Consider the following 14,400-nt stretch of genomic DNA (forward strand, 5'->3'; position numbering starts at 1 on the left):
TTTGCTGGTAATATGGAGGCTCTCTACAAGATTTCGGTATGGATACTAGTTAACAACAACAAAACACTTCTGATATTGCTACAAATACTTACAGGCTTTAAAAAAGCTTTCACATGGGATCTCTTAGTTTTGGCAGTAAGCTGAAAAATAGCATACTCATTTTACCAATAAAGAAAGGCTTAGTGACTTGTTAAAAATACCAAATTGTAATTTGAGATCCAAGCATGCAGCTTTCCTGTTTCAGGTCAATTTTAGTAAAGCTGCTGCCTAGATGACTACATTTGGGTAAGAAAGGCCCTTGTCCTCTCACTGGATGCTGATCACACTTAGCACGTTTGATTATTTTGTAACCTGGCTCAACGAGGCAGCTGAGAAATCAGACTCAGATGCAGATGAGCACTTGTGAAAACCCCTGTGAAATAACTTTTATCTTAGCCTGAATGTTTTCCTCATTTGAGAGCCGATCATCTGGATAAATGCCAAATTAACCAAATAATTGCTCAAGCCTGCATCTCACTTTAATTGGACTATCAGCTCCTTAATGGTATTTGAGCGTCCTTCCAGGGTCAGATGTCCTCTACCACACAGGCCAGGAGAATCCTCACAATACAGAAGCATCAGACAGAAACTCCTGAGGGCAGAAACTATTTCTGTTCCATGATACAGTCCTGGTAAAGTCAGGTCATAGTCAAAAGACCTACTTGCTCTTTAAGATAGTTCATCCCATTTCAAAATCAAAGATACTCTAGTAAACTAGTCACACTCCTCATTATGATCTGGGTAAATTGGACAAAATAACAAAGTACCTTGCTTGGTCTGGTATAATTACTTGTCCTCTGTAGAGAATGCTGTTGGCACCCTCACACAGATTCTTTTTTCTGGCCCTACCTGCTCTGAGTGTTGGCTGCTTACTGCCTCCAGCTGCCCCCTTCCCTGGGAAATTGGGAGGTTTTGCTCCATCTGTACCCACATCACCACCCCAACCCCTATTGGCACTGCCACTGCCACCTAAAGGGCAGCCCAACGATGGACTGATAAACAGAGACTATAGAAAAGGCTATGCTCCTTGCTTCAGGTGGGAACAACCCTGGGATGCAGTTTATGATCCAGATATCCCTCTCTAGGATGAGATACAGGCTAGACCATGACCTTGCTCCGCTCCCCACCTGCCCCTTCCCTATCTTGCTTTCTTTTATAGGCTTTTCCCTAGAGAACACTCCTATAGCAGCTCAGAGGTACCTCAATCCCTGCTTCTGCTTTTGGGACCTTAGTTGTGCTCTGTCCTTACCCCATGATTACATATACAGCATAAGCATTCTAATTGGAGCATCACAGAAAAATCTCAAGGTTGGTGATTCAACCAGCAGTCCCCGTCACCAATATGATCATCTAAGTGGACACCAATACTAAACATGAGTAGAAATGTTGCAGTAGAAAATTTAAATTTTTACCAACAAGATACTTAACTTAGTTTTTTTTTAAAGTTAGGTTTTATAGAGGATCCAAGTTCCCCATGATTATCAGACTTTATTCACCCTAAATCCAACACACCTTCATGAGTGGGAAAGAAGGATGGAATGATGGTATCACCCAGGGAATTGTATAGCACCCTAGGGATGTCCATAGGAGTACATCACACACTCAACCTCTTCCACGATGTGGGTTAATACAGGAGAAAAAGTATGGGAACAGATGCCTTGAGGCATCTATCAGTGGTGATAGGTCAGTCACAAACAAGGATATTTCTATTTGATATACTCAAAACCAGGCCTACTCTAATAGACTGACCTCAAGGTAAAAGTATGTTATTCTCCCATCCAGTGAGTAAATCAACCAGCACCTATGTTAATTATTTAGCAGTTTCAATCCATTAAATATAGATATGTTACATACACATTAAATACCCAGACAGAACACATAAAACAAGACCAAGGGAAAAGCCTCTTAAATATATGCTTCCTAACCATCTCTTATTCATGACTCTAGGGTTATTACCTAGCATGAAAGGGAATCTCCTCTCTAGCATTGGGGGATCCTGGTATTTGATCAATAGTTGGAAGCAACATTATTTTTTCCTTCCTGATAATAAAGTATCTTGTTTTCATTGTGTTTCTTTATTCAATTCAAATTCACCATGATTCTAAGAAAGGTAAAAACAAATCAATTATTTGACCCCAAAGAGTCAAACTATTACTATTCTTCAAGAAACAAAGTGACTTGCAGAATACAATCATAGCTTACCCAAGTGAACCAATATTAATTTATGTGTATTTTTAAATAGTGAAATGTCTTCTCCCTCATTCACTTAAAATGAACTCCAGGGATTTACTCGTTCAACACTTAACTGTCCTTCAATTCACTTAGAGTATATTAATATGATTTTTTTGGAAGTGAAATGGGACATTAAAGAAGGAACTTCTAAGCCTGTTATTTAAGATTCTCTAAAATTGGTTCTCAATTAATTTTTTCCAATCTATTTTAAACTTTGCCAATACACTTTATATATTTGAATTAAAAATTTTAAAACATTCAGGGTTCTCTACGTGCAAGAAACTGTCCAAATGTTTTATAACTTTGAGCCTTTGTTAAGGCCATTTCACTCTGATCTGGAATATTCCTGGTCCTTTTTTCTGTCTGTCCAAATATAAATCACTGTTCAAGGCTCAGCTGACCAGCCCAGTCCATTAGCCAAACTCTCTTTCCTGAATTCCTGGAAGCCTTACTACTTTTACCACTGTTTGTCCTGTATCATTTACTGACATGCCATATTGTTCTCATATTCAACGTGGTTGAAATCAGAATGGTTAAATAATTTCTCAGGCATTTTCCTCTTATCTTCATCGCTCTGGCTTGCTGACCTCAGGGCACTTAAGAAAGGACTCAGATCAAGAATTCATTTGGAATTAGTTCCAGTCGGAAATGATTTGAAATAAAACTCTGTAAAAGACAGAGCAATGATTCCCAACTCACAGGTCTTGAACCCCAGGTAGGGGGAGGGGACAGGGTCCGGAAAAGGGTCCCTTTCCTGGAGAGGTGGGAGGAGTTGTTTTAGGCTGTTACATTTTATCCGCAAGTATGAGTATATACATACATCTACACACATCTCATATACACTCTGTTATTTTCAGCTGTGGGTAGATGCCCTAGATAAAAATCATTTGATAGCCTTTCTCACTTCTAGCTCTGCTTTTGGGACTTTAGATATTCTCTCTCATTACCCCATAATCATATCCATGATTTACAGTTATTTGTTACTATCAAATTTTCTTATTTTAACAAAGGGACCTACTGAATCTTTTTTTCTTTTTTCTTTTTTTTTTTTTAAGAATGTTTTAAAATTATAATGGGGTTCCCAGAGCTGTAAATTGGCAAGCACTCACCTAGAGGGTTTTAGGACAATGTGATCCATTCATTAGGCTATTCATCCTTAGTTTTAGCTCTTCTTATAACTAGTTGACATACTGTTTAATAGAGAACACACTCCTTTTTGCAGAAAATCTTAAGTAATCTACCAAGCTGAACTGTGCTCCAAAAGAGTCAGTTATAATAACCAATAATCAGATCCAACCTGGACAGGGTGAAACCATTGTACTTGTCCCAGAGAAAGTTGGAATTATTGTTCCCAACACTTACAGTGTGAGAGGTATGTGCTTAGGCTTTCAAAAAGGTCATGCTTACAGTAGGGCCAAGCCAGGGTGATGATTATTCTAGGAGCACAGAATGTTCTTCTGCCTCTTTGAAATAGGCTGTAGGGCCATAAACTCTCACATAGTCTTGTCTTTTTTGGGATGTTGGTTCAAGCTAAAGAACTTGGTGAGAAGAACAGTCATAGAAGCTTCCCCTTCCTTTTTTAATTTGCACAGGGAAGAAGCTCTACATGCTAGGCATCAAAAAGTGCCTTGCAGAAGAAAAAGCCAAGACTCTAAACTGGAAAATCATTGGATTTATGGAATCAGCTCCCTTTGTGTGCTGCTTTTCTCTTATTCATAATCTTTTTATTATGTTCTCCCTAAGAACTACTGCTTAGGTACTTTAGATAAATTCTGAATTCAGAGTGAAGATTTTTTTATATGACACAAGCAAATTGATAGCCTAGACGTTTTTTTTTTTTATGACCATAGATTTGTCAATTCACTTAAATTATACTTTCAATTATTTATTTACTTAACTCATAATTTGTTTTTTATTTTGAAAAAATATTTATTTATTTTAGAGAGACAGAGAGTGCAAGAGCGGGGAGAGGGGCAGAGGGAGAGCAAGAGAGAGAATCTCAAGCAGACTCCCTGCTGAACACAGAGCCGGACATGGGGCTCCATCCCACGAATCCAAGATCACGACCTAAGCCGAAATCAAGAGTTGGACGCTTAACCCACTGACCCACGTAGGCGCTGCAAATAATTCGTTTTTAAAAAGTCTCTTAACTCTTCCATCACTTAACACATTCACTCATTCCTACACTCATTCAATATTTATTGAGTGCGTATTATGTGTTTCATTTTTGTATTAAGTCCTGAGACTAAAATGATGAGTTAAAGCAAATATGGTCCTTGACATCATGGGAAGTTAAGGTGCAATGGGAGAAAAAAAAGAACAGAAAAATCACATCAACAAATGTAAAACACAACTCTGGCATCTGTTATAAAGGATAATTAAAAGGCAACATAAAAATCTTTAAGAGGTGAAGTTGATCGAGGCATGGGGCCAGGTGTGACTTCCTGAGGAAGCAGCAATGGAACCTGGAGATGGAAAAAGAGAAGGAGCTGATGAAATGAAGAAGGGAAGGAAAAGCATTCCAAGAAGAAGGAACAGTATGTTCTAGTGGCTCCTGGAGGAAGAGAGGATGGTGAATGGTGAATATGCAGAACAAAAAGGTCAATAGAGCTGAAGAGCAGGGGAAAAAGGGTCATAGGGTGAAAGAGGAAGCTGGAGAGGCAGACCATTTCTGTGTACTCTGGAAAGTTCAGATGCAGAAGAACAAGATGCACAAGAACAAGATGCACTCTGCCAGATGTTCAGAGGAACCTCTCCAAATCAAGTCAATTCGTCTTCCTTCCAAGCTGAAGTTTGTACCAAATCAGCACGATAGCAAGACTCCACAGCATTTCAGAAACCGCTCAATTTAGAAGAGTGGTCGACAGAGGAATAAAAATGGGTGCCCAGGGAACTGTGTTACCCACTGTAAGCATCAGTAGGGGCTGATTTAGAAAGTGGTTTCCTTGTATTACTTGTAGAATGCATTATTTTCTTCTTGAGCAGTATCTTTGGTCTAAAGATTTCTTTACCCTTTCTTGGGGGTGGGATTGAACAACATGCTTAGCAAAACACATGTTAGTTTAGTGACTTAAAAATTTTTTTTCTTTTCACTACAAAGACTCACCTATAACACTAAGCTCTGCGCTGGAAAAGATAACTCCGTGTTTATTCTCTGCCACACACTGATACATGCCAGCATCTGAGAGGTTCACTATTGTTATGTTGAGAGTTCCTTGCTCAATTTGAATTCTATCCTGTGAAAGAAAAGAGGAACACAAAACAGTGACCTTCTACAACGGGGACCTTACGGCAATTTTGCTACATGCTATATCAAAGGGGCTTAATGAGAAGAAAATAGCCATCATATAAGCAATTTACATAACATGATCTATTCATCTGTCAACTAAATTTGTGGCAGGTTAGATGCTAAATGGAACAACCTTGTACATCAGTTGGTAAATGGAATTTAAATTGTAGGACTCTCTGGGGTTCTCATTGATTCAATAGTGAAACCATACAGATTAATATCCCCTCTAAATAGATGAACTTGAAATTTAAAAGGCTTTTTTTCCTCTGAGGCTTTGTGCGAACTGGGGGAGCGGGGTGGGGAATATAACCAAATTTACTGTCTAGGGTTTTAAACACTCAGATTATAAGCAGGCAACACTTTGGAGGTTAATAGAATTATAATCTTCTTGGAGAAGCTGAAACAAATATTTCATACTGGTTGCGGTTTACTAAAAAAAAAAGGGTAGGTATTAATAATTTAAGGTTCCCTTACTCTGTTGCTGTCAGTGGCATCATCTAAGCTTAGGACCATCTTCTGGTGGCCAATTGGAAGAAAGAAAAGTTAGTGTATTAAGCAAAAGATCATTCTCATTTGTCAGCCCGAGGATATATAACTTGCATTATCAATTTTCCTAAATCCCAAAAAGGATCTCCTCCTCCCCAGGAACGTGCCATTTAAAAGAAACAAAATAAAGACGTACTGGTTTTCTATTTGCCTTAGGGTTGTGATTTAGCTGGGTGGGCACCTTATTAGGCTTGATCAAATCTAGGTATCCATGTTCCCTCACATTAAATAATAGGGAGGAAATGCCTGTTATCTACCCTACACTGTAGTGGTTTGAGTTTGGCTTTTATAATTGGGAGAATCATGGAGCCAGCAGGAGCACTTCCAGGGACAGGAGAGGAGTATGTGACAGGGTGACAGTCCCCTTTTGGCTTTGTGTGCACTGATGACCCACCATTGCTCACAGCAGGCACTTTTCACTGGGCTGCCTGCAGTGAAGGAAATCTGAGTATGAAAAACTGGCTCTCAACTTGGGGCCTGAGGAAAATGTCAAATTTCAGTGAACATTTGAGTTCAGTAGGAAAAAAAAAAAAAAAAAGTTAAATTGGACACAATTGTTCCTCATTCTAAGGTCCTCCTCATCCTCCCCCTTGCTTCATTCCAAGCTCTTTGTCAGGGTCTGCTCCCTTAGAGGGGCATTCCTGTATTATGTCAATGTCCCCTCTCTCATAGCAGATTTTATAGTACCTTCTAGATGCTCTTTCAGAACCAAGGTACTTATTCTCTCAGCTGCTAAGTTTGATAAGTGCTCACAGCTGGGTCTCTCTCTCTGTCTCTCTCTCTGGGAACTTCTCTTGGCTGAAAGAACTTCCCAAATTCAATGACTGGTCATTGTAGGGGTACAAAGGCAGGCCTCCCTTTGCCTCAATTTGGGAATGGCTGAAGGACTTTATGCTCCAGAGCGCCCCCTTGAAGGACTCTGCTGGAACTGCACCACTGTTTAACCTCCCTCTGCCCAGTCTGTCTTCTCTGATTGCTTCACAGGTTAGGCTCTGGGAGCTTACCCAGCATACCTCCTGAACGCAAAGCTCTGCTTCAGAGTCTGTTTTTAGAAAACACTCTCAAAGATGGAGAGTGACTACTGAAGTATTTTCAAAGAGCATTTGAGCTTTTCTTCCCTTTATGCCATATCCCCTCCCCCACATCCCTTTTCCATAAGATCTTATTTTCCATATAACCAATTCTGAAAACCTTTTTCAGGCAAACTTTGGTATTTCTGAATCAGGCAGACATTTAATATTTGGATCCTGGCTCCATTACTTACTAAGGATGGATGTGACCTTAGGCAAACTGCTCTGTTTTGCCCATTTTACAAACAAGTCAGTTTCCTTGTCTGTAAATTGTGCTTAGCAATAACGCTTACCTGTAAGTTTACTTGTGAATGTCAGATGAGGCAATAGGCTTGAGGTGGCAAGATAGGTTAGCACTTGCTAAATGTTTGAGAAGCACACCTTCCAAATCCTTTAAAAATATTATTATAACCTATCATTTCCCCTTAATAGTCTGCATAGAGTTTTTATTTCCGTGGTTATATATTTCTAAAATTTCCATTTTATTCTTTTAAAAAGTCTATCTGCTTATCTCTTCAAAATATCTTCTGTATTTTCATGGACATGATTTCTTCATGTAACTCTTTCAGCACCCTAAACAGACTCATCCCTATTGCTTTGTTAGACTATCCTATAGGTTGGTCACCTTTCTAAAAAATAAATTTTTGCATATATTTTGGAAAATTGGTTTGCAGGCTTATTAGTGAAAAGGAGTTATTTTTCTTTGTCTTTATTCCCGTTCGCAGTTTTGTGGCTCCTCAACCTGATTCCCTGGGCCAACAGTCCAGAAACAGATCTACTCATGGATTTTCGGAGGTCCTGATCTGTGAGGATACTCCAATTACTGCAGCTCTTATCCCAGAGCCAGTGGGAGTCAGAGTCCAGGACTTTCCACCTCTCTTGCACCACAGTGTCCTATTACGCCAGGCAGGTAATAGGTTCGGCTACTTCTTTCACTGGATGGTAGCAGGTGGGGAAGATCCACACCTCAAGCCTTTACTGCAAGGATATTATATCCTGTCTCCAGAGATGATGTATTTTTTTTTAAACCTGAGCTCTCAGGCCTACAGTCTGGTGCCTCCAGTCCCAGGGATCATTTTTGTTTTTGTTCTATTTCTGTTGCATTAGAGATGTGAATCTTACAATTGGATATGTCATTACTACATGTTTGGAGGCAGAGTGGGTGTTTTGAGGGTGATCATATTGGACATCACTTGTCCAGAAGTCTCCACAGACAGAAGAGAATAACAAAACCACATTGAGATAAGAATTTGTATGCTGAGAGGTCTTATTCTCTCTTATCTAGAACATATACAAATTTGTATCTTAGCACAATTACATGTTCCAGACTCTCTGCATAACTTTCCAATTGTACAACCAAAGATGTTAATTTGTGAAAACCAAAGATTCTGTACAGAAGAACAAGGCTGAAGAACTGGATTTATGTACAGTTTCTATGCATCAATTGCATTCACTTCCATTTTTTCCACTATTAATAACATTTGGTTGCATATTATTTTGGAAATAAAACTCATCATTTTCCTCCTTCCATAACAATGAGGCCACATTAAAGATTACAGTCAATAGTATGACACAATTATCATCAGTTGGCTTACCCGAGTTAATAGAGGTTCACCATTTTTTAGCCACCTGTATGTAGGTTTGGGCCTTCCATTTGCTTTACATTCCCAAAAGACATTTTCTTCTATGGCCATGTGTATATCATTTATTTTTTGAATCCAATTAGGTTGAGCTATAGCAGTTCAGAAAGCAAAGAAAAGATATACATTCAGTATATGTTCAATCTATTTTTATCACATGCAATCAAGGGACAAAAGTAGGCTTAAAATAAAATTACTTTTCCAGATGTTTTGCAGATTACAAGACTGGGTAAGAGTTCAGGGGGTACTTTTAAAAGACAACCCACTCTATGTCCAACTTGGAATGTCCTGTTTTTGCAGCCCATGTGGCTGGTCTTTTAATTGTGAAAGGCAGAAAATAAAACTAGCATTGCCATATGGCCAAATTAACTGTCCCTCTCTGAATCATCTATTCTTTTTTTTTTTTCCTTTTTGTAGGAGAAATATCCCCACATTGCCCCACCATTTTTGGCTCAGTTCATTCTTAGATATACAGTACATTTCCCAGATTTCTTTGCAGTTAGAGGTAACTATGTGACTAATTTCAAGCTAAAGGTACCAGTGTGAAAGTAGTGAGAGCAACTTCCAGGTAGTTTACTGAAAGATACTTGTCCTGGACTCTCATTGTCCCGTACCACTGATTGGGAAAAAAGTGACAACTGTAACAGCCTTGGGCTCAGAGAGAAAAGCTATGTAGGATAAAAATGCTGACTTACCAGTCTTGGACTTTGAATGACCTTGTAGAGCAAAGCTGCCCCACACCCACCAGCTGATTTTTGGGAAATATGTGGGAGAAAAACTTTTTTAAGCCACTGTATTTTTGGGTCTCTCTGTTATAGCAGCTCAGTTTGTCCCTAATACACTTCACTCCTACACATTATATAGATAATTGTGTGACTTCTTTCTTCTTCTAGACTATATCATTGTTTATTATTGACTTATTTCATATTGATAGAATGTTATACCCAAGAGTATGGCTCCAAAATCTCAAATCTCTGAATGAGTCCTGATTTTTGCCAAAACTTTCTTAGGAAATCAAGTCTTGCCCACAGTCTAACAGGAATTCAAGACAGCACTTAACTCCCACATTGCCCACTGCCCTATACCATTCCCACCAACCTTTCTCATGCTTCAGTTGAAGTCACACTTTTTTCTCCTTGTTCTCATTAGAGATAAAGACACTCTTAGCTCCACATTCCATGTCTTCATACATATCAAGCCTTGCCTAAAGCATTATTCATGCTATTGTTAACTGTAATGGCAAATGTATTTAAGTAGAAGACCTTCAGCCCAAAGTTCATGCAGAAGAGAACCATGGCTATCATTATGTAATGTTTTCTTCTCAAAGGGCATTTCCATAGGGTAATGACTACCAATATAAACCTAATAGTTAGAATTGTTATCAGTATTTAATTAGAAGATGCTACTCAACATTCTTAACATGTCTCTTAGCTGACTTGACCTCAGTATCTTCATTTAGTGACGCTTCAAATCATCTATAATTTAATTCAAAAGGAAAATACTAGTGTGAGGCTAAGCTGTCTATCTTACCTACTTACTAATAAACAAAACTAGAAAAACACTCAACAAGTCACTTAACCAGCAGAGGTCTCTAAGTCGCTGAATAAATGTTGCTTTCTCCTTTTTCCATCTTCAAGCAATTGCATGTTTTTCAAGGAGCAAAACACAATTTTACAAATTCTCTACTGATGGGGATGATGCATTGCTGCATATGAGGGGAGGCTGAAAGGGTTGATTTTCAAAAAAAAAGTTATAACATCAACAAGCACTAACTTGAATGGAAGGTTATAACCTTCATCCTTGAAAGAGCTGCAAGTCTGCCATTGTTCTATATCTTCCTGCTGCTAATGCAAAGGGAGCTCAAAAGGTAGATACCTTTTCTGTTCTCTGCTTGGAGAATTTGATGTGTAACCCTGATAGGGCTAATGGCAGTTGTGTGCCTGATTTCACATTCAACCTGCTGAATATTTACCCCCCACAGAGTCCACGAAAACAAAGCAAACAAGAAAAGCTACAGAAATCTATGTGGAATATTAACAACTAAGCCAAACTTTTCAAAGAGACTGAGGGAAAAATAAATGGAAGGGCAAATGTAACTTATGAAGCAATGTCAAATTGAAGCTCAAAAAGGAAACATCAAAACCACTTGTAGAGACTGAGATTTCAATGTCATAGATTTCCTGTAACACTTGGGCTTATTCATTGCTTTCTCTCAAAAATGTAGAAAGCTGGAAGCAAAAACTTGCCATCACAAAAAAAGGAGATGGGGCAGGGAAGGGAGGGTCTTGAGAGGATTATGAAAAGACCTTGCAAAGTTCTAACTAATTACTTTTATGGGTTCATTTTGTCTCTTCCAACAGGGTTATGGAGGTTAAGGTACTTGACAAGAATGTTCAATGGTAGTTATTTGTGCTGGCCAAGGTGAAATCACAAACTAATTCAGGAGTTGTGAGACATCATCAGGTGCTTTCTTTGTTTTTAAAGTAAAATTAATTCATAGAAGCCAAAACTGAAATGATAAAAACATATTCCTTTTGAAGTGAATACCTGGACAAGGACCCAGGATTAGGAAAAGAATATCATATTATATAAATGGCAAAGAATGAGATCATCTTTCTTTTTAACATGCCCGTTGCAGATCTATAGGGCAAAAGCCCACACAGTGAAGACTTCTGCTGCCACTCACTTAGACTGGATGAATCAGATCTAAGTGGGTGAGTTTCTTATATCAAGTCCTGTGCCGAGTTTCTTGTATGAAGTCTGTGTCTGATGGAAATTGTTTTTATCTCTCCTTATCTTTTTGGGTCACCTAGTTCAAAGTCCTTGAATAACAAATGGTCCATTTTAGTGCATGACAGAAAACATGGTTTCCCTGGGCAGGTGGGATGGGTGGTGGCTAATGCATATGGGCCCATGGTATTTACTCCTTAGTATCTAGATTCAACTACATTTTATAACACCATGTCTAAATAATAACTCTAAACAAGGCCTGAACAGGTTGGTATAGAACTATTATTTCAGAAAGAATGTTTAAATGCCTTTTTGGGTAATATATGTAGATCCCACATATTGAACAGAATTAATCACATCCACTTATTAAATCATCTATTTTGGTGATTCATGTTCTTTCAAGGTTTGAAATGGAGTAATCCCCTCTAAAACATAACAAGTCTTGTTCTCAAGCTACAAATTCAAATGTAAGGTTAAATGATTGCTTTGGATTTGACCTGTGACACTGTTAGTCTCTTGGATAGATGAACAATTTTTTCATTTCAGTCTTTTGTGCAATAACTGCCAGAAATGACCTAAATCATTGTGTATTTCAGCCACTGGAATCATGCAAGCATCATATCTGATAAGAATTTATATTGCAGATGGATAGAATTTCAACTTAGTGGCCAAAAAATTCTCAAAGGTAACCAGATCTCTGATTCTCCAAAACCAGAAATTTCTAATAGGAAGGAATGCCATCCTGAGCCTTAGAACTTAGAAATTTAAAAATGTAAAAGAAAGGATATGCTGGAGAAAAGGATTTAAATTGCTACTGCAAAGATGACCCAGTAGTCATTTGAAATTATTTCTGGTTTCTTACACAGTCTTGTAGAAGATGAATCACCTCCAGGGAATGCAGAGGTTTGGCTAACAATGCTTCAGAAGTTTGTTGGTAGTGGGTTTTATGAACCTGAAAATAATTACTTGGCTTCAATTTACCACCCATGTACATAGTTGCTTCCCAAATCTTTATCTCCAGCCTGGAACTTTGGATTGTTGACAGAATCACTGAGATATTCTCATAATCTTCGCCTTGAATCCATTGCTCCCAGAACTGGTACTTGAACTATTAATTTTGAAACTACTGTAGAGAGTCTTCCAGCTTATCCTTACAGTCTCCTTTTAAACCCTGACTTCCCATTTGCACAAGTCATTGAATGGAAAGACCAGCTTTACCAGAAATACTTGCATTGTGTTCTGAGGTAGCGTCCATATTTGATCTTCCTTCAGCCCTCATAATCTCCCATCCTCTGACTTCAGGCTCTCATCCAATCTACACACAACAGCAGGCAAGCAGCCTAATATGGCAGTTTTCAAATTCAAGTCTAAGCTCTGAGGGTTCTGGGGAGGTACTGTCTTCAACTAGAAAAGCTTTGCTTTGTTTTAAATATTGAGAATTTCATGTAAAAAAAAAAAAGGAACTTGATGATTAAACAACACATGCACTTTGAAAAATACTATGCTGAAGCCATCTAAATCTTGTTTTGTAAGAAGCAGCTTGGATTCAGAGCCTGCAGATTGAAAGCTTGTTTTCTCATTTAAATTGAGGCAAGGTTGGACTTGACAGTCTCTGCAGTCTCTTCTAACTTTAATATGCTAAGTCTTTAGATTGCATCTTGAACCAACTGAATTCTTGGATCTCCTGGGTTCACAGTTAATTTGTAGTTCACTCAGACACTCCTATTTAGGGTCTCTTTACCTCTATACTGAACTTTTGCCTCTAGCAATGGCAATACTATCAGGCCAACTCTCTCACAGGTAACAATGATAAACTCTGCACAAAAGATAAAAGCTGACTACTGGGAATATTAATAGGCATTCACTAATAAATACAACAGATATGACTGTAGGAAATAATCTGTGTGTGAGATAATGGACAGGATTTGTGAATGTGCTTTGCACGCTGTAAATATTATACATACTAAAAGAACATTACCATCATTTTATATTTTTAGGCTAATATTTACAGTACTCTGTCATCTGGTTCTACCAAGTTCTCTTACTTTCCCTCCAATTATGCCCAGTGAACGCACAGCCCCTGTCAAATAAGGGTCTTCTTTGTCCTCAAGTCCAATAAGCCAGTTCCTCCTCAAACTTTTGTTCTTACCACTTTGTGTTTTTGGAATATTCTCTTCCACTTCATTCCTGACCTGTTTTTACTCTGAGGAAATACCTCCTCCACGAAGCCTTCCTGATCTTCCAATTGTAGACCTACTGAATACATACTGTTCATTTGGCACAAACAGCCCATTTTGTGCAATCACTTGTATTGTTTTTGTAAGGCCTCACATTGGTTCACCAAGCCCACTTCTACCCAAGAAAACCAAGCTATTACTCTAGCCTAACATGGATTAATTTCCTTTTAATTTTCAACTTAATCACTACCTAGTAACTCTCAGAATCTGCTCTTATTGAATTTCGCCCTTTGTCCTTCCCCTATCTACCTTCTGAGGAAAATACTACCAGGCATTGACACTATGTAATTATGGAGTATCTCATCAGTATGTTTATACATGTTATTTCTCAACCTCATAATAACCTGTAGGCTAAATAGAATTATCCTCATTTTATAGATGAGACCCAGGAATATTAAGGTCTCAATTCAGAAAGTGGTTCAGTTAGGATGGGCACACAGGTCTGCTTGCCTCCAACACCCATGCGCTATCTACAGGCTCTCAAAATATGTTCAACCCTACCATCAGTGATGATGGGAGCATTCTTTTGGACCTGTATCTCTCAAAGTGTGGTCTCAGAACCAGTAGGGCTCCCCAGGTCTCTTTCAGAGAGCCCATGAGATCTTTTCTTCCAACTA

General features: G+C 38.5%; 1 protein-coding gene across 1 annotated transcript in view; it reads right to left on the reverse strand.

Moving 5' to 3' along the window:
- CNTN4 (contactin 4) overlaps nucleotides 1–14,400 on the reverse strand; it is a 703,244-nt gene that overhangs the window by 153,105 nt on the left and 535,739 nt on the right. Inside the window, exons 9-10 of the mRNA XM_021694959.1 lie at nucleotides 8,772–8,908; nucleotides 5,378–5,507 (exon numbers count right to left, since the gene is read on the reverse strand). Coding sequence (XP_021550634.1) covers nucleotides 5,378–5,507; nucleotides 8,772–8,908 — 267 coding nt within the window. The remainder of the gene's footprint in view (nucleotides 1–5,377; nucleotides 5,508–8,771; nucleotides 8,909–14,400) is intronic.

Source organism: Neomonachus schauinslandi, chromosome 1 (assembly GCF_002201575.2).
Source record: "Neomonachus schauinslandi chromosome 1, ASM220157v2, whole genome shotgun sequence".
Lineage (NCBI taxonomy): Eukaryota > Metazoa > Chordata > Mammalia > Carnivora > Phocidae > Neomonachus > Neomonachus schauinslandi.